The sequence below is a fragment of the Erinaceus europaeus genome, chromosome 3, assembly GCF_950295315.1.
Source record: "Erinaceus europaeus chromosome 3, mEriEur2.1, whole genome shotgun sequence".
Classification (NCBI taxonomy): domain Eukaryota; kingdom Metazoa; phylum Chordata; class Mammalia; order Eulipotyphla; family Erinaceidae; genus Erinaceus; species Erinaceus europaeus.
In genome coordinates this window covers 184,287,408-184,306,550 of record NC_080164.1, presented here as the reverse complement: position 1 = coordinate 184,306,550, position 19,143 = coordinate 184,287,408, and the positions used below count along the sequence as shown (strand labels likewise).

Genomic DNA, 19,143 nt, shown 5'->3' with positions numbered 1-19,143 from the left:
TATGTGCTGTGGTCAGAGGTCACCTGGCGGGACAGGTGCGGTGGGACTAGGGTTTATGTGCTGTGGTCAGAGGACACCTGGCGGGACAGGTGCGGTGGGACTAGGGTTTAGGTGCTGTGGTCAGAGGTCACCTGGCGGGACAGGTGCGGCGGGACTAGGGTTTAGGTGCTGTGGTCAGAGGTCACCTGGCGGGACACAGGTGCGGTGGGACTAGGGTTTAGGTGCTGTGGTCAGAGGACACCTGGCGGGACAGGTGCGGCGGGACTAGGGTTTAGGTGCTGTGGTCAGAGGACACCTGGCGGGACAGGTGCGGCGGGACTAGGGTTTAGGTGCTGTGGTCAGAGGTCACCTGGCGGGACAGGTGCGGTGGGACTAGGGTTTAGGTGCTGTGGTCAGAGGACACCTGGCGGGACAGGTGCGGTGGGACTAGGGTTTATGTGCTGTGGTCAGAGGACACCTGGCGGGACAGGTGCGGTGGGACTAGGGTTTAGGTGCTGTGGTCAGAGGACACCTGGCGGGACACAGGTGCGGTGGGACTAGGGTTTAGGTGCTGTGGTCAGAGGACACCTGGCGGGACAGGTGCGGTGGGACTAGGGTTTATGTGCTGTGGTCAGAGGTCACCTGGCGGGACAGGTGCGGTGGGACTAGGGTTTAGGTGCTGTGGTCACAGGACACCTGGCGGGACAGGTGCGGTGGGACTAGGGTTTAGGTGCTGTGGTCAGAGGACACCTGGCGGGACAGGTGCGGCGGGACTAGGGTTTATGTGCTGTGGTCAGAGCACACCTGGCGGGACAGGTGCGGGGGACTAGGGTTTAGGTGCTGTGGTCAGAGGTCACCCGGCGGGACAGGTGCGGTGGGACTAGGGTTTATGTGCTGTGGTCAGAGGACACCTGGCGGGACAGGTGCGGTGGGACTAGGGTTTATGTGCTGTGGTCAGAGGACACCTGGCGGGACAGGTGCGGTGGACTAGGGTTTAAGTGCGAGTGGTCAGAGGACACCTGGCGACACAGGTGTGGTGGAGTAGGGTTTAGGTGCTGTGGTCCGAGGTCACCTGGCGGGACGGTGCGGTGGGGGCCTCAGGATGCCACTGCAGCAGGTGGGTGGCTGTGGTGTCCTCTGCGGGAGCATTCCTCGGCAACTGTCCCCCGTCGGCTTCACTGCTGACATGTGTTGCGCTCTGGGGACCCTGCCGCCTGTGCTTGGCAGGGTTTTTCAAGACTGAGCTAGCGGCCCTGATTGCACCTGCGGTCGCCCCTCACCTCTGCTGAGCGCCCATCCAGGGCGGCTTGTCTGTGCCCACGCGTCCTGCAGCCCCCCCCCCCCGACCCCCGCCGGCTCTCGGCGTCCCCCTGCTTCTCAGAAGCCTCTCGGGTACCTGGCCTAAGGTGGCCGGCTGCCCTGGGTCCCCTCCCGGCCACCCTGCTCCTGCACGGCACGTGGCTCCCGGCCTCGGAGCTCTCCCTCCGCACCAGCCTGCACCCGTCTCGTTCCTCACACGTCGCTCAAGGGACGTAGGTGCGCTGAGAGTGACCTTTTTACTGGATAGAGACGTCCAGAAATGGAGAGGGCGGGGATGGGGGACACCTGCAGCCCTGCTTCACCGCTCGTGAAGATTTCCCCTGCAGGTGGGGACGGGCTCGAACCCGGGTCCTTGCTCACTGCGCTGTGCACTGAACCCAGTGCGCCACACCTGGCCCTCGTATTCTGTTTTTATTCATTCATTTATTATTTATTTATTTAAAGATTTTATTTATTGATTCATGAGAAGTGATGGGGAGAGAGAGAAAGAAGCAGACATCACTCTGGTACATGTGCTGCTGGGGTTTGAACTTAGGACCTCATGCTTCAGAGTCCAATGCCTTATCCACTGCGCCACCTCCCGGACCCCTTATTCATTCATTTATTTGTTTATTCCCTTTTGTTGCCCTTGTTTATCATTGTTGTTGTTGTTGTTGGATAGGACAGAGAGACATGTAGAGAGGAGGGGAAGACAGAGGGGGAGAGACAGACAGACACCTGCGGACCTGCTTCACCGCCTGTGAGGCGACTCCCCTGCAGGTGGGGAGCCGGGGGCTCGAACCGGGATCCTCACTCCGGTCCCTGCGCTTTGCGCCACCTGCGCTTAGCCCGCTGCTACCGCCCGACACCCCGTCTTCTCTGTTTGTAAGTTTTTGTGGGGCGAGCACACCAGCGTCTCCAGCACAGGCCCTGCCGTGGACCAGCTCGACCCTCCCGGCGTCCGGCAGCCTTCCCGGGACCTCAGTTTGCTCTCTGGCTTCACTTGTTGGGATTTCGCCCGCCTGCTCTGCGGGTGTCCGGGACCCTCCTTCCTCCCTTCCTCCCGGTGCCTCGGCCGAGTAGGGCCGAGTCTGCAAGCCCTGCTCTGCGGCTGCTTCCCGGAGGCGGGGGCTGGAGTGCCGCTGGGCGCCGGGTGAGAGTGAGCGTGAGGCCCGCGTGGGTGCTCGCTTGCTCGCTCGCTCTCTGGGCGGCCAGAGGCGGAGCCCGTCTTGACTCCCGTCCCCTCCTGTACACGGGACTCGGGACGCGGGCCGGGCCGGGCGTGGTCCTGCCTGGAGGGGCCTGGCTGAGCCGCGCGGCTCACCTCCCGCCTCCCGTCTCCCTTTAGAAAGAAGGACCTCGCGGCCTCCAAGAAGGAGCGCGTCAACCACTGCCTGACAATATGTGAGAACATCGTGGCGCAGTCTCTCAGGTAACCTCTGGCCCGCTCCGTCCCGTGAGGCCCCGGGTTCCAGCCCCGCCCCGCCTGGGGGCCGCAGTGGCGTGCGTCTCTCAGCCTGCGGGGCCTGGCGGCGGCACGTGGGCTCCGTGTGTTCTCCCACCAGCCTGCAGGCGCGCGCAGATGGGATCTGCCCGCCCGGTCCGGCCCGCGTCGGGGTGTCCAGGCCCCAGGGAGCCAGGCTTCCTCCTGCCGTCACGCTCGGGGCAGCAGCGAGGAGCTCTCGGCCACTGTGGGGCGCCCCCCATGCCGCCTCTGGGGTGGGGCCCCCGAGGGTGGGCCGTGCTCTGCTTCCCTTGCTCGACCCTCCTGGTTGTTTGTTTGTTTGCTGCTCCTGGAGGCCATTTCTCCCATTTTGTTGCCCTTGTTGTCATCATTACTACTGCTATTGTTGCCATTGATGTTGTTGTTGGATAGGACAGAGAGAAATCGAGAGAAGAGGGGAGACAGACACCTGCAGACCTGCTTCCCCGCTTGTGAAGCGACCCCCCCTGCAGATGCAGAGTTGGGGGCTCGAACCGGGGTCCTTACGCTTTCTACCGCGTGCGCTTAACCCACTGCGCTATACCGCCCGACTCCCTGTTTAATTTACATTTTTTTAAAAGTTCTTTTTTATTTTTTTGAATTTATTTATTCATGAGAAAGATAGGAGGGGAGAGAGAGAAAGAACCAGACATCACCCTGGTACATGTGCTGCCGGGAATTGAGCGTGGGGCCTCATGCCTGAGACTCCAGTGCGTTATCCACTGCGCCACCTCCCGGACCACGGTTTTGTTTATTTTTTTATTTATTATTATTATTTTTTACCACAACACTGCTCAGCTCTGACTTCTGGTGCCAGGGATTGAACCTGGGAACTCAAGAGCCTCAGACACAGACAGTTGTCTGCACAACCATTCTGCTATTTCCTCAGCCCTAAACTCAGTAGCCTGAGTACAGGACTCCAAGCAGTCGGCAAGGAACACGCAGACCCTCTATGAAGACCCCTGCACTTTACTGAAAGACGCGCCGCTTTCTTTCCTACGTGCGAACACTTACTTTTATTTTTATTTTGCCACTGGGGTTGTTGCCGGGGCTCGGTGCTGTAGTATGAACCCACCACTCCCGGAGGCCGCTTTTCTTTTTACTCCCTTTCTTTTTTTATTAGAGAGTACAGAGAGAAGCTGACAGGGACAGGGAGATAAGAGAGACAGAGAGACACCTGCAGCCCTGCTTCCCCGCTCGTGAAGCTTTCTCCTACAGGTGGGCGCTGGGGGACTCGAACCCAGGTCCTTGCACATGTTAACTTGTGTAGTCAGCTGGTGCGCCCCTGCTCAGCCCCTCAGTGGAAAAGTCTTTGCTGCCAGGTTGAATCATCTGAGTCACTTCACACTGTGGGTACGCTGCCGGGGCCCCGCGCTCGCATTATGTCACTGCCTTGGGCTCCATTTACATTCAGAGGGAGGCAGAGAGCAGGGACTTGAGAGCCAGAGCTGCCCCTGGTTCTGTGATGCTCTCATGTGGTGCCCGGACTCGAACTCGGGCAGCACACGCGGCGAGGCAGGGGCTCTACCCTGTGAGCGTTACCGGCCCTGCCCTTAACTTAGAATCAGCTTAGTGAGATCCTAGCGGGGCTATTTTTGAACCTTTTGTTAACAAGAATGGGTAACCTCGGCACGTGAGAACGCGGTCATGTCGCAGAGAAAATCTGCGGCCAGCAGGCCCGTGTTGAGACGCCTGCCGCTCAGTGTGCGAGGACAGAGGCAGTGGTGCTCGGCTCGACCTCGCTGACGGACGGCCCCGCAGAGCCTCGGGGAGGTCGCAAGTGTTCCGAGCGACTGGACGTACCGCAAAGTGTTTCAGGTTGTGCTTGCTCTCAGCAAGCTTCCAAACGCTCGAGAGATGACCCAGGTGGGTTGTCGGACTGGACGCATAAATCAAAGGCCAAAAATAAAACCTTTCGGGAAAGTACACAGAAAGCCAGCGAAAGCGAACTAGCTTGTTGGGAACGCCAGTCAGATCAATAGCGACTAGAAGGGAATGGATAGGATCAGGATAGACGGTGAAACGAGCAGCACAGAGCCTTCAGCGGCAGGAGCAGCGCCCCCCGTGCCCCTCCGCTTCGGCCGCGTCCCCCACCTGGCGCTGCTGCTGGGTGCCGGCCTCCGAGACTGGGGGCCGCCAGGTGGCAGCGGCCACTGCAGGTGGCAGTTTCGCACGCCCCTCTGCTCCGCCCCTCCGCTGCTCCCTGCCGAGCCGTGTCTGGCCTGGAAAGGCGCCCCCAGGCAAGCGTCTGGCCGTGATCAGAGCGACCTTGCCCAGACTTGCGACTGACGGAGCGGGAACCCCAGGCTCGGACCCTGCGGGTCTCCTGTGAGCAGACAGAAGCCCGGTCGGGAGGCGGTGCAGGGCTTTGGTGTGGACTGCCGCCCACGGCTCTGAGGACAGAAGGGACAGGGACAGGAGGACCTGTTGACAAAGACAAGAGCACATGACTGACTGGGCCTGGGGCATCTGAAGCAGGGCCCTCTGTGGGCTGTTCTTTTAACTTTAAAAAAAAAAAAAATGTAAAGGCAGAGGCGGGGAGAGAAAGACAGACACCTGCAGACCTGCTTCACCGCCTGGGAAGCGACTCCCCTGCAGGTGGGGAGCCGGGGGCTCGAACCGGGACCCATAAGCCGGTCTTTACACTTCGCGCCACGTGGGCTTAGCCCTCTGCGCCCCCGCCCGACCCCCTTTTCTTTTAACTTAGTTTTATTTTTCATTGCCTCCAGGCTTGTCACTGGGCTTTGCTGTGGGCACTGTAAATCCATGGCTCCTGGCTCCTGGTGGCCTTTTAATTTTTTTTTTTTTTTCTATCTTATTTGACACATAGAGAAATTGAGAGAGGAGGGGTGAGGGGAGAGACAGAGACACCCACAGCCCTGCTCCACCACTTGTGAAGCCTCCCCCTGCAGCTGGGGACTGGGGGCTTGAACCCGGGTCCTTGCGCACTGTAGTGTGTGCACTCGACCAGGTGAGCAACCACCACCTGCTTGCTTCTTTGGGTTTCTTTTCTCTCTCTTTCTCTTTAGAATTTTTTTTTTATCTTCTTTATTTGTTGATTGGATAGAGACCGTCAGAAATCGAGAGAGAAGGGCGAGAGACAGACATCCGCAGCCCTGCTTCACCATTTGTGAAGCTTTCCCCCTGCAGGTGGGGACTGGGGGCTTGAACCCCGGTCCTTGCGCATTGTAACATGTGCGCTCAACCAGGTGCGCCACCACCCGGCCCCTCTCTCTCTTAAGACTTTATTTATTTGTTCATGAGAAAGAGAGGAGAGAAAGAACCAGACATCACTCTGGCACGTGTGCTGCTGGGGATCGAACTCAGGACCTCATGCTTGAGAGTCCAGTGCTTTATCCACTGCGCCACCTCCCGGGCCACCTTTGAAACACACGTGTGAAAGAACAACAGGTGCGTGGGCGTGCCTTGCGACTGTGGCCTCACTTTGTGAATAAACTTACAAAGTCGGAGCACCCAGTGAGCCTGCAGATGGACGGACAGACGGCCGGTGACTGGGCTTCGCCGCTGGTGTGGTTGCTTCTGCTCCCTGGAGCGGATGAGTCAGCGCTGTCCCGAGGGCCCCTCTTGCTGTGTCCGAGCCCCCAGCCGGACGCCGCCGCGCAGCGCCGGTTTTGCTGCCGTCCCTCCCTGGCCCCTCCCAGCTGTGCCAGTCTCTCTGTTTCCCACACAGAAACTCTCCGGAATTTCAGAAACTCCTGGGCATCGCCATGGAGCTCTTCCTGCTGTGCAGTGACGACGCGGAGTCGGACGTCAGGATGGTGGCTGACGAGTGTCTCAACAAAGTCATCAAGGTCGGCCGTGCCCCGCGGGGGGGGGGGGGGGGGGGAGGAGGGGGCGCTCCGTGCCTCCCCCTTCCGGGTGCCCTTGCTGGGTGCCCGTCTCGCCTCCTGCCCAGAGACGCTGTCCGCGCCCTCCCTGAGCAGCTGCTCGTCTGCCTGGGCCTCCCTGGGCTGCAGTCAGTCGCCCGGCGGGCGGCCTGTGGAGCGCCTCTGACCGCGCGCGCGTCTTGTCTTGCCGCAGGCTTTGATGGACTCCAACCTCCCGAGACTGCAGCTGGAGCTCTACAAGGAGATCAAGAAGGTAGCCGCCCCGCACCGCCCTGCGCCGCGCCGCGCCACCCCTGCGGCTGTGCTCAGGGTGAAAGTGGAAGAGGAAGTGCTGGCCAAGTGACTGTCTCACTTGTGGCCCAGCGGTTTTCTTCGTCGTGTAGTCAATGAGACGGCCTTTTTGTGTTTCCTTGTTTGCCTTCGGGGTTATTGCTGGGGCTCGGTGCCGGCACAGTGAAACCACTGCTCCTCGAGGCCATTTTTCTGTTTGATCAGGCTGGACAGAGAGAAGCTGAAAGGAGGGGAGATAGAGAGGGAGAGAGACAGAGAGACCCCTGCAGACCTGCTTCACCGCACGTGAAGCTTCCCCCTGCAGGTGGGAGCCTGGGGCTTGAACCCAGATCCTTGTGCGGGTCCTTGCGCTCAGTGCTGCATGCGCTTAGCCAGTGCGCCACCGTCTGGCCCCATGAGATAGATGTACTTTAGAGCGGCTTTTTCTCCGCTCACACTGGAAGCCCTCTGGGCCTTAGCGTCTCTGGAGCAGAATGGCGGAAGCCTGTGTTGGGCGACGTGCCCTTGCCGCCACTCCCCTGGCTTAGCGTGACCCCTGCTCTTCCGCCCACAGAACGGCGCGTCCCGGAGCCTGCGCGCTGCCCTGTGGAGGTTTGCCGAGCTCGCTCACCTGGTCCGGCCTCAGAAGTGCAGGTGGGTCGTGCGCTCCTGGCAGACCGTGCGTCTGGGGTCAGCTCCAGCCTGCTCCGAGTTGCCCTGGCTCGGCCCGGCCCGGCCGGCCTTGGAGTGCTCCTCTGTCCTCAGCGCTCCGGGCCGCTCGGAGTCAGCCCCAAGGGCCCGGGGCCTGGTCTACACTCGATAGTCCTCGGGTGGTGGGAGGCTGAATCCCAGCTCCACGGCTGCCTTCCGTCACCACAGAGGAAGACACACCTGCCTCTTCCATGGGTTGAAGAGTAGACACACTAGGGAGCTGCGCGGCAGCGCAGCGGGTTAAGCGCACATGGTGTGAAGTGCAAGGACCGGCGTCAGGATCCCGGTTCGAGCCCCCGGCTCCCCACCTGCGGGGGAGTCGCTTCCCAGGCGGTGAAGCAGGTCTGCAGGTGTCTGTCTGTCTCTCCCCCTCTCTGTCTTCCCTCCTCTCTCCATGTCTCTCTGTCCTCTCCAACAACGACGACATCAGTAACAACAACAATAAAAAAAATCAGGGGCAACAAAAGGGAAGATAAAGAAATAAAATATATATATATATATATGTATGTATAAAAGAGTAGACTTAGTAGGGGCCGGGGGCAGCCCCCAGTGTGCACGCACGGGGTGGGGGGACTTGGCGAGTGAGCGGTCGAGCATTGCGGGGCTGCTTCCTCCCTCCGTCTCCCTTTAAAACCCTCTGGGAGTGACACACTGAGCCCCCATAACCCTGCTGGCGAATCACGAGAAGGAAGGGGCCAGTGCTGGCACACTGGGCCAGACGCAAGGACTCACGCTCTGATCTGGGTTCCGGCCCCGGCTCCCCACCTGCAGAGGGTCACTCTACAAGCGCGAAGCAGGTCTGCAGGTGCCTGTCTCTCTCCCTCTCCGTCTCAGCTCCTCTCAGAAAAGGAAGGCATTAGAAGAAGGAGGGAGTAGAATAGGGCGGTAGCTGTGCTGAAATGTGGGTTATTCAAACACTTCGGTCTCATGACACTGAGACTTGAAAGCCTGCTTCCAGCTCCTTCCTCCTCTCCTTCCCTCCTTCCTCCTTCCCTTCTTTACTTTTTTTTAAATTTCTTTATTGGGGAATTAATGTTTTTACATTCGACAGTAACTAGAATAGTTTGAACGTGCTAACATTTCCCAGTTTCCCATATAACAATACAGCCCCCACTAGGTCCTCTGTCATCCCTTTGGGACCTGTATCTCCCCCCCCCCCCCCCGAGTCTTTGACTCTGGTGCGGTCCGAGCCCGCCGTCAGGTTGGCAGACACGCGTGGGGGCCGAGCCGTCGTGTGGCCCGAGGGAGGAGGCCCCGCAGGTCAGACCTGCCCTGTCCTCTCAGCACTGTGCCGGCCGGCCGGCTGCCCGCCTGCTCAGCAGAGACTTCTCCACACGCAGGCCTTATCTGGTGAATCTCCTGCCTTGCCTCACGCGGACGAGCAAGAGGCCCGAGGAGTCTGTCCAGGAGACCTTGGCTGCAGCTGTCCCCAAGATCATGGCTTCTTTCGGCAACTTTGCAAATGACAATGAAATCAAGGTGGGCTTCTCCCCCCACGCCCCAGATGACCCTCCCAGGCCGTTCTTCTCAGCAGCGTGAGGGAGCAGAAGCAGCGAGGCCCCCGAGGACCCCCGAATGGAGGAGCCCTCCCGTCGTGACGTGTTGTGTCTGACCTGTGTCCCCGCAGGCCCTGCTGAAGGCCTTCGTCGCCAACCTGAAGTCCGGTTCCCCCACCATCCGGCGGACGGCGGCCAGCTCGGCCGTGAGCATCTGCCAGCACTCGAGAAGGACGCAGTACTTCTACAGCTGGCTGCTGGGCGCGCTGCTTGGTGAGGGCCTGGCCGAGTGCTGCTGTGGCCGGGCAAACGGCAGAGCCCGCGCCTAAACGGCAGAGCCCGCACCTCTGTGCCTGTCTGTGTCTCTGTGTGTCTGTCTGTGTGTCTCTGTTTCCCTGTATGTGTCTCTGTGTATATCTCTGTGTTTGTGTGTGTGTTTCTTATGTCTCTGTGTGTCTGTCTCTGTCTCTATATGTACGTCTGTGTCTCTGTGTGTATATCTCTGTGTCTGTCTCTGGGTGTCTCTGTATATGTCTATGTGTCTCTGAGTGTTCTGTTTCTCTAAATACGTCTCTCTGTGTGTCTGTCTCTGTATATGTTTCTGTGTCTGTGTGTCTCTGTCTCTGTTAATGTCTCTGTGTCTCTCTGTGTGTCTGTGTCTCTGTGTCTATGTCTCTGTTTCTGTGTCTGTGTATATCTGTGTGTCTCTGTCTCTGTTAATGTCTCTGTGTCTCTCTGTGTGTCTGTGTCTCTGTGTCTATGTCTCTGTTTCTGTGTCTGTGTATATCTGTGTGTCTCTGTCTCTGTTAATGTCTCTGTGTCTCTCTGTGTGTCTGTGTCTCTGTCTCTGCGTCTATGAGTCTGTATATGTCTGTGTCTCTGTCTCTGTGTCTGTACACTGGGACCGCGAGCACGCATGAGTCCACGGTTCCTTGTGGAGTCTTGTCCCTTTAATTTCAGGCAGGGCCGAGCGGGGTGCTGCAGGGAAGGAGGGCACCCCCGCCCCGCCCCACCACCCACAGCTTCCCCGGCGCTCCCACGTGGAGTCGCACAGTGTAGACGCACTGCTCCGTGAGCCGCCCCAGCTCTGGACGTTCATGGCCAGCAGACCCCTTGGTTTGGGCCACCCCAGGGCATGCTGGCCCCGTGGGCAGAGGACCTTTCACCCCAGCGCCGCGCGGGAGCTTGTGCGGGCGAGTTTCGGAGTGCCCGCTGTGGCCCACGGGGTGCCGCCGGCAGACCCGCTCCCGGCAGAGCTCCACCCTTCTGGGCAGGGCCCTCCTGCTCTCGCCGGGGATGACGGGGTGGCAGCCGGGCCTTCCCCCAACCACATCCTCCGTCGGGCGCGGTATCCCCGACATCCCCCCCCCCTGACCCCGCTGCTGCCTCTCTAGGTCTGCTCAGCCCTGCCGAGGAGGTTCACTCCACGCTCCTGACTCTCGGGGTGCTGCTCACGCTGAGGTACTTGGTACCCCTGCTGCAGCAGCAAGTCAAGGACACCAGCCTGAAGGGCAGCTTCGGGGTGACCCGGAAGGAGATGGAGGTCTCCCCCTCCACAGAGCAGCTTGTGCAGGTAGGCGCCGCGTGCGGGCTGCCTGCGTGTCGGCGTGTGTTCGCCGGGCGGGGCGGGTGTGGGCGGCACGGCGCTCTGCGGTCAGTCTTGGCTGATGGACGCCCCCAGGTCCCGGGTTCAGATCCCCGGTACTACCTTAAGCCAGAGGTGAGCACTGCTCTGGCTAAGGGGAGATGTAATGATGCGCCCGCCTTCCTCAGAGAAGGAAAAGCAAGGCCTGGCTGCTGGAGCACCGAGCTGAGCCGACACATTGTTACCAGAGGGCCCAGACCAGGGTTCAAGCCGTCCCTGCCCCCCTTCTGCAGGGGGAAAGCCTCATGTGCAGTGAAGCAGGGCTGTAGGCGTCTCCCTCTCCAGTCTCAGCTTCTCTCTAGTGTATCGAGGGAAAAAAAGAGAGAGAAGTGACAAATGTGGCCACTAGGAGTGGTTGATTGATTTCTCTCTAGTGTATCAAGGGGAAAAAAAGAGAGAAGTGACAAATGTGGCCACCAGGAGTGGCAGATTTACCGTGTAGGCGCCAAACCCCAGCGATAACCTTGCTGGCAGAAATAACCAACAGAGAAAACATGGCAGAGTGCTGACCTGAGACCCAGCTCTGGAGCCAGCTCCTTCCCATCAGCCTCCCTGCCCGGCGTCGGCGCTCCCCCGGCTCGGGGTCAGTCACTCACGAGGCCCCCACGCTGCCCTCCCTCCTCCCCGAGAGCGCCTCTGTCCTGGGGAGACTCCAGAGCACTGCTTCCCCATTTGTTTTTGTTTTTGCTGCACTCGTGTGGTGCAGGGGCTTGAACCCAGGGCCTCCACCCCCTCGCAGGCCCCGAAGTGAATTGCCTGCCTGAGAGACTCAGCTCAGCTGATGCTGTTAGACCGTCTTCAGGCGGCACGTGAAAAGATTCCAGATATGCGGAGGCTCTGCTTGCTGGCTGTGAATGCTCCCTGGAAAGTTCTCTGAAGGAGCACTCCGGCATGTGAGAGACAGACAGCGAGAGACTATCGCTTCTCCGCCTTTTGGCTAAGATCAACTGTAGAAACAGTGAGAGACAGAGACGGGGCCTGGGGAGCTCTGACAGCCAAGACCCGTGTGGCATGTGGGAAGGTGATCGGCTCCCAGAATGCCCTGCAGTCGCTGCCAGGAGGAGAAATAATTGAGAGGGAGGAGAGAGAGCTAGAGTGAGAGACCTGCAGCCCTGCTCCACTGCGCTTGCAGCTGTGAAGCCCCCTCCCCCATTTTAGCTGGGGGCCGAGGGCTTGAACCTGGGTCCTTGCGAGCCCGTCGTCGGCAGGGGCAGAGTAAAAGGCTGCCGGGCCCGGGAGGGCGCGGGGCGGGGCGGGTGGGAGACCTAGCCGGCAGGGTGCCGCTCTCCGCCAGGTCTACGAGCTGAGTCTGCGCCACACGCAGCACCAGGACCACAACGTGGTGACCGGGGCGCTCGAGCTCCTGCAGCAGCTGCTGCGCACGCCCCCGCCCGAGCTGCTCCTCGCCCTGACCTCGGCCGGCGGCATCGGGCGGCTGGGGGCTGCCAGGGACGCACCGGGCTTCCGGCCCCGCAGCGGCAGCATCACGGAGCTCCTCGGTAGGTGCGGGCACAGAGGCCTGGTGGCGCTCCCGGATCCAGCGCTGGGCAGAGCAGGGGCCTCGGTCTTTCTGCCCGCCCTCCCCCGCCCTCCACACGTCGCTCCGGGCTCTGCCTGTGTCCGGGCCCCAGTCCCCACCGTCCGCATTTCCTCCAGTTTGCCGGCCCGGGACGGGACGTGAGCCCCGGGACAGGAGCGGAGCGGGCTCCGTCTGGATTTGCGGCCCCAGGAAGGGGTCTGGTGCCGAGGAGGCCCCGGGCCGGGGCAGGTCACACTTCCCCACTTCAGTGCCCCGCCTGCGCTCAGGCCCTCTGCTTCAGCTGCCCCAGACACGGTCCTCACGGTCGCTCTCTCGCACGTGGATCCCTGGCCCCAAACTGGGATCCCGGGGTCTCTCAGTGCCGTGTCTGAGCACTCCTGGGATTGTCATGTCCTGTGCGAGTCCAGCCACAGTGTCCCACTCAAGAGCTGAGGCCGCCTCTCCCGAGATGTCCCAGTCCTTAGGCCGTGGCGGCCTGTCACCGCGCCTTCACCTGTTGTTTCTGTGATTTGCAGCTGCTGAGGGTTCTTCATGCAGCCCTGTCCTCTCAAGAAAACAAAAAGGTGATTATTTCAGAGTCTTCTGGTCCCCTTCTGTTGCTGTGTTTCTGCGGGCGGCCCACACCCTCGCTCAGCTGCGCACAGGTGTTTGTGAGTGCCGCCGGGGTCTGCCACCCATGCCCAGAGTTCTGCGCTTCCAGAAACCACTTCCACTCCGGTCTCTAGCTCTTCCCTGGCCATGGAGCAACAGACAGGTCTCAGAGGGCCAGACGGTGCAGGTTGGAGCCTCGTGGGCCTGCTGGCCCCCGTCACCGCCATCTGTCCAGCTCATCTGTGGAAGAAAGCGTCCGAGGCCCCTGCTGTGGGCCTGCTTCTGGGGAAGCCGTTAGAGCTGGGCAGGTCGGCTAGCCCCTGCTTCAGGGGTGTTTGTGGTTTTTAAAATTTTTTTAATTTTTTACTTATTTTCCCTTTTGTTGCCCTTTTTTTTAAAATTGTAGTTATTATTGTTGTTACTGATGTAAGTCGTTGGATAGGACAGAGAGAAATGGAGAGAGGAGGGGAAGACAGAGAGGGGGAGAGAGAGAAAGACACCTGCAGACCTGCGACTCCCCTGCAGGTGGGGAGCCGGGGGCTCGAACTGGGATCCTTACGCCGGTCCTTGCCCTTTGCACCACCTGCGCTTAGCCCGCTGCGCTTCCGCCCGACTCCTGGCCGTTTGTGTTTTATAGAATCTTCCCTTCCCAGTGAATTTTGCTGTTTTAGTCAGCAGCAATGGTGACTTCACCTTCTGAACTACTAGTTTTGCTTTGCAGTGAGACCTCACAGCACCTGCTCATCTTCCTTCCCAGCCAAGAGAAGCAGAAAGAAATCGCTGTCCTTTTCCGATTTGAAACCTTAAAAGCTGTGTGTGTGTGTGTCTGTGTGTGAGTGTGTGTGTGTCTGTGTGTATGAGTATGTGTGCGTGTGTGTGTGTGTGAGTGAGTGTTGTGTGTGTGTGAGTGTGTGTGTGAGAGTGTGTGTTTGTGTGTGTGTGTGTGTGTGTGTGTGTGAGTGTGTGTGTCTGTGTATGAGTATGTGTGAGTGTTGAGTGTGTGTGTGTGTGAGTGTCTGTGTGTGTGTCTCTGTGAGTGTGTGTGTCTCTGTGTGAGTGTGTGTCTGTGTGTGTGTGAGTGTGTGTGTCTGTGTATGAGTATGTGTGAGTGTTGAGTGTGTGTGAGTGTGTGTTTGTGTGTGTGTGTCTGTGTGAGTGTTGAGTGTGTGTGTTTGTGTGTGAGTGTGTGTGTGTCTGTATGAGTATGTGTGTGTGAGTGTTGAGTGTGTGTGTGTGTTGAGTGTGTATGTGTGTGTGAGTGTTGAGTGTGTGTGTGTGTCTGTGTGTATGAGTATGTGTGTGTGTCTGTGTGTGTGAGTGTTGAGTGTGTGTGTGAGTGTGAGTGTGTGTGTGTCTGTGTGAGTGTGTCTGTGTGTGAGTGTGTGTGTGTGTATGAGTATGTGGGCGTGTGTGTGTGTCTCTGTGTGTGTGAGTGTGTGTGTGAGTATGTGTGTGTGTCTGTGTGTGTGTCTCTGTGTGTGTGTGTCTTTGTGTGTGTGTATGTGTGTCTGTGTGAGTGTGTCTGTGTGTGTGTGAGTGTGTGTGTGTCTGTGTGTGTGTGTCTCTGTGTGTGTGTGTCTGTGTGTGTGAGTGTGTGTCTGTGTGAGTGTTGAGTGTGTATGAGTGTGTGTGTGTGTGAGTGTTGAGTGTGTGTGTGTGAGTGTGTGTGTGTGTGTGTGTGTGGGTTTCATTGACTTCCAGTGCCTCCTCTCTGGGGCAGTACTGATGGGGATAGTCTTAGAGGTATAGTGGTCGTGCTTTGACTGAACCCCATAAACAGTTCTGGGAGAATTGGGAGCAGCCCCTGTGGGCCGTTGCCGACTGGCTCCCTGCTGGTGAGGGTTGAGCGCATGGTCTCTGCCCCTGGCTGCCTCCCAGCCGCCACCACCCCCACCCCACCCCCATGAAAGGCTGCCACGCCCCCGTTTCTCTTGGCTGGGGCATGGAGTGTGCCCTGTTTGCTGGTTTCTTTTTCTTTTTTTGTCTCATCGCTATGTTTTCACACTTGTTTTAGACACAGACTTCTCTCTTGTTAAAGGAAACCAGGTTGTAACGGTTGAAATCAGAGCTGTTGAGGATTGGGTCAGGGAGAGGTGCAGAGGGTGGCCTGGCCCGCCTTCCTGGGGCAGCCCTGTCTTTGTGCCTGCGGGGACGCCCCCCACTGGAGCTCAGGCAGGACACTGTGGTTCAGTACCCTGTTACTTAGTACCTAAACTGGCTTTTGGGACATCTTGTCTTCTGCCTTGAGTGCCACATTGGTATAGGCTTCTGGAAGCTGTCACACCTGTGACCTATGTTTTGAAGAGCAGTGAAATTAGAGATTGGCAATAATTATTTCGATAGCGCCATTGGAAGTGTTTCTACAGAATGTAGCCAGGCTGATCAGTGAGCTTGGCTCAGTTACGGCAGGGCCCGTGGCTTTTTGTTTTGTTTTATGAATGGACCTTGGAAGCCGAGGAGTGTGAGGCCATTTTGGCCGCGCTTTGCAAACTGTGGGTTGCCGACACCCTCAGCTGGGCAGCCGGGCTTGAGTCACCTGGTACAGTGGGCTTTCTTGCTGCTTTTGTCTTTCTTGTTACACTGCGGCTTCACTGCTCCGGGCCGGCGTTCTCAGATAGGAGCACACACCCACAGCATCGACGGGTCTTTGGGTGCAGTGAGGGCCAGTCTTGAACCTGGGCCGCACATTTTTCCTAAGTAGGCACACAATCCAGGAGAGGACTTGGCGTCCGAAAGGTGACGTGTTCGTGTGAACCTTTTACAGACTCTGATGTTCCACTTGAGAGGGGACTTCAGTATCCCAGGGACTCATGACTCACCATCCTAAAGATTGAACATAGGGCCAGGCATGGCGCTCCTGGCTAAGTGCTCACATTACAGGGCACAAGAACCTGGGTTCAAGCCCCTGGCCCACCTGCAGGGGGAAAGCTTCACGAGTAGTGAAGCAGGGCTCAGGTGTCTGTTTCTCTCCCTCTCTATCTCCCCTTCCTTCCTCAATTCTGTTTCTTTATCCAGTAATAAGTAAAAATATTTTTAAAGATTGAGCAAAAATTCTGCTATTTCACAGTCATCGAGAGCAGTGTTTATTAATCACTGATGCCTCATGGACAGTTTCGGAGTCACTTAAACTTACTTCCCGCTGGATGCATTGATTTCTGTAACACAGAGAGCGTAGAACCTCCCCGCTAGATGCGTTGATTTCCGTCACACGCAGAGTGTAGAATCTTCAGGAGGCTTCAAGGGCGGTGGAGCAGGGTGGCAGGCATCCCTCTGTCTCTCCCCTCTAGTCTCCGTCTCTCAGTTTCTCTCTGTCCTGTCAAATCAATATAAAAACAAGTGATGGACGGACATCACGTCAGCATTCTCTGAGACGTGGACTCGAGGTAGGGCCGTGTGTTTTGGGGGCAGATTCTGTGAGACGGTGAGTTGAGATGCATACACCTGTCTGCCTAGGACACCCTTCTGTCTGAGCCCTCGTCCCTGCCTTTGCAAAGCTGACCCGTTCCCATGTCTCCCAGGGAAAGTGCTCTTCGGAGAGACCTTGGAGGACGACTCGGAGTCTCAGTCAGAGGACAGCAGCCCGGCCTTCACAGGTAGCTGCGGGAGCCTGGCATCTCGCCCGCACCTTGGGGCCTGGCAGCCCGTGCGGGCTCCGCACTGCCGAGCCGTGTTGCGTTCTCCCCTCCAGTTTCCCTGCGGTCGAGGCTCTTGTAAAATTGGGCTTATCGCTGTGAGGATGTCCTTTTTCGGTAGAGGGTGGTGGTAGATAACAGTGCTTCTTGAATCGGATGGGTGGGATGCAGTCCTACGGCAGAGAGCGAGGCAGAGGGGGCTCAGACACCACTCCGGCGCGTGCCGCACGGGGGCTGAACCCAGCTGCTCCTGCCGCCCCGCTTCGGTCGTGGCGGTGAGACGCGGTCTGGAGACTCGGAGAGTCTGAAGGTGTCTGCGGTGGCCCTTGCTTTCTCACGGCTGTCAGATGACGCGAGGAGATGTCATGCCGAGTGGCGGTCTGCTGACGTCTGAAGGGTGCCCTTAAATATTGTTCTTTCTTTATTACCAGATAGAAACGTTGAGAAATTGAGGGGCAGACAAGAGAGGGAGACAGAGACCCCTGCAGCCCTGCTTCGCCACTCGTGAAGCTTCCCCTGCAGGTGGGGACCGGGGGCTTGAACCCGGGTCCCTGTGCGCTGTAGCGTGAGCATTTAATCGGGTGCGCCACCACCTGTTCTCCTTATTTATTTTTTTAAAATACATTATTACTGGGTAGAAACAGATAATTGAGAGCGGAGGGGGACTTAGAGAGGGAGAGAGACACCTGCAGCCCTGCTTCGCCACTCGTGAAGCTTCCCCTCTGCAGGTGGGGACCGGGGGCTTGAACCCGGGTCCTCGCACACTGTGGAGTGTGCACTCAAGCAGGTGCGCCACCGCCTGCCCGTCCCTACAGTTTCTAGCTCCTGTTTCCCCCATTCCTGGGCCTTTTGGGGGCTGTGGCCGTGGGGCGCCCCGCCGCTGTTTGCGGGCCTCGTGGGTGTCCTGGCCCCTCAGGGAAGGGTCTCTTTGTTCCAGCTTCGGTCAAGGGCGAGCTGGGCGGCGAGCCGGCCGCCTCCTCTGGCCTCTCCACGCCAGGCTCCACCAGCTCCACCGCAGACCCCGCAGGCCACGACATCATCACAGAGCAGCCGCGCTCCCAGCACAGCCTGCAGCCGGACGCCGACGGGGACGGGGACGACGGGGACGGGGACGGGGACGGGGACGAGGACGTCCTGAGCCGCAGCTCCAGCCAGGTCAGCGCCGTGCCCTCCGACGCGGCCACGGACCTGAACGACGGCACGCAGGCCTCCTCGCCGCTGAGTGACAGCTCGCAGACCACCACCGAGGGGCCCGACTCGGCCGTGACCCCGTCGGACAGCTCTGAGATCGTGAGTGCCCCCCCCCATACACGGCCGCGCGGCCCCCAGTGGTAGGCGCGGAGCCCCTGAGGAGACGGCCGGGCAGAGGCCAGGTGGCTGGGGACTGAGACGGGGCGCGGCTGGTCGCGGAGACCCGGCGGGCACGGCGCAGCCGCTGTACGCCTCCTCGGGCAGCCGCCCCCCGCTCCCGCGAGACCAGGAACGGGGCCTCCGAGTCTGAGGCCCAGGAGGCCAGGCCGCCATAGCCCTTGTGCGCGTGTCCGTGCGGGTGGCGCTCTGCTCTGGTCTAGTCTGACTGTCCCGTCCCGCCATGCCAACATCGTTGGCTGCGCGTGTAGCTGGGCTGGGCATCCAGGAGAGGCCTTCAGCTTGCCCTCTCCCTGCACCCCGCACCCGCACCCGCACCCCGCCTCATTTCGGGTGAGGCATCAAGATCCGCTCACGTTGCTGCCGTGAAGCAGCTTCTCCCCCTGTGGGAGGCGGCCCTGCTCTCCGTCCACCTCAAAAGCCCTTCTGGACCTGCGGTTCCACCAGAAGAAGCCGGGGCGGGGGTGGGGGGCGACCGCAGTGTGACGCCACGAGTTGGGGGTGGCCCGCGGCGAGGGGCCGCTGGAAACAACCTGGGTGGGTCCCGCTGGCTGCTGGCGGGGCGCGGGGCCGGGCCTCAGCACTCGCGTCCTGACCGCTCAGGTGTTAGACGGCGTGGACGGCCAGTACTCGGGGCTGGGGCAGCTGCAGGATGAGGACGACGCGGAAACCGCGGGCGTCCTGCCGGACGAGGCCGAGGCCGAGGCAGCTTTTGGGAGCTCCTCTGTGGGTAAGCGGCCCCGCCGGCTGGCCTGGTTCCCGCCCCGAGTCCCGCCCCGCGCCGGCCTGGCCTTTGCTGCGGCCGCGCGCTGAGCCCGTGCGTGTCCCAAGCCCTCCAGCAGGCGCGTGTGCAGACGGCCGGGGGCCACAGCCGGCAGGCCTCCGACGGCAGCGCGGACAAGTTTGTCTCCAGAGACGACGCTGGCGAGCCGGGGGACCCCGAGAACAGGGTGAGCGTCTAGGGCCGCTTCCTGAGAGGGCTGACGCGCGTGGGCCTGGCGCTCTTGATCTCTCTCTCTCCCCCTCTCTCCCTCCCTCTCTCTGTCGCCTGCAAGATGCCGCTTTCTCTGTCACAGCCCTGCCGCATCAAAGGTGACATCGGCCAGCCCACTGACAGCGACTCGGCGCCTCTCCTGCACTGCGTCCGCCTGCTGTCCGCCTCCTTTCTGCTGACTGGGGAGAAGAGCGGTGAGGACGGGCGGGCGCGGGGGTCGAGGAGCAGCTGCGGGCCTCCGGGCACCTGCCGCCGCGCCCTCCACGCGGTGGCCCCTGGAAGCGGGC

General features: G+C 59.8%; 3 protein-coding genes across 6 annotated transcripts in view; 1 reads left to right on the top strand and 2 right to left on the bottom strand.

The window, feature by feature from the left end:
• Positions 1-19,143, bottom strand: part of TADA2B (transcriptional adaptor 2B) — a 253,837-nt gene that overhangs the window by 116,291 nt on the left and 118,403 nt on the right. The window lies entirely within an intron of this gene.
• HTT (huntingtin) overlaps positions 1-19,143 on the top strand; it is an 83,150-nt gene that overhangs the window by 20,822 nt on the left and 43,185 nt on the right. For 2 of the 4 annotated variants that reach the window (XM_060188487.1, XM_060188484.1), the window contains exons 2-15: positions 2,627-2,710; positions 6,453-6,573; positions 6,803-6,862; positions 7,454-7,533; positions 8,931-9,069; positions 9,218-9,359; positions 10,481-10,659; positions 12,026-12,230; positions 12,787-12,834; positions 16,381-16,455; positions 17,432-17,784; positions 18,466-18,592; positions 18,694-18,812; positions 18,939-19,050. In XM_060188487.1, the coding sequence (XP_060044470.1) occupies positions 2,627-2,710; positions 6,453-6,573; positions 6,803-6,862; positions 7,454-7,533; positions 8,931-9,069; positions 9,218-9,359; positions 10,481-10,659; positions 12,026-12,230; positions 12,787-12,834; positions 16,381-16,455; positions 17,432-17,784; positions 18,466-18,592; positions 18,694-18,812; positions 18,939-19,050 (1,844 nt within the window). The remainder of the gene's footprint in view (positions 1-2,626; positions 2,711-6,452; positions 6,574-6,802; positions 6,863-7,453; positions 7,534-8,930; positions 9,070-9,217; positions 9,360-10,480; positions 10,660-12,025; positions 12,231-12,786; positions 12,835-16,380; positions 16,456-17,431; positions 17,785-18,465; positions 18,593-18,693; positions 18,813-18,938; positions 19,051-19,143) is intronic. The other 2 variants (XM_060188485.1, XM_060188486.1) reach the window with 2 other exon arrangements.
• Positions 2,248-19,143, bottom strand: part of MRFAP1 (Morf4 family associated protein 1) — a 240,426-nt gene continuing 223,530 nt past the window's right edge. The window contains exon 2 of the mRNA XM_060188567.1: positions 2,248-2,258. The gene's annotated coding sequence lies outside the window, so the exon portion shown is untranslated. The remainder of the gene's footprint in view (positions 2,259-19,143) is intronic.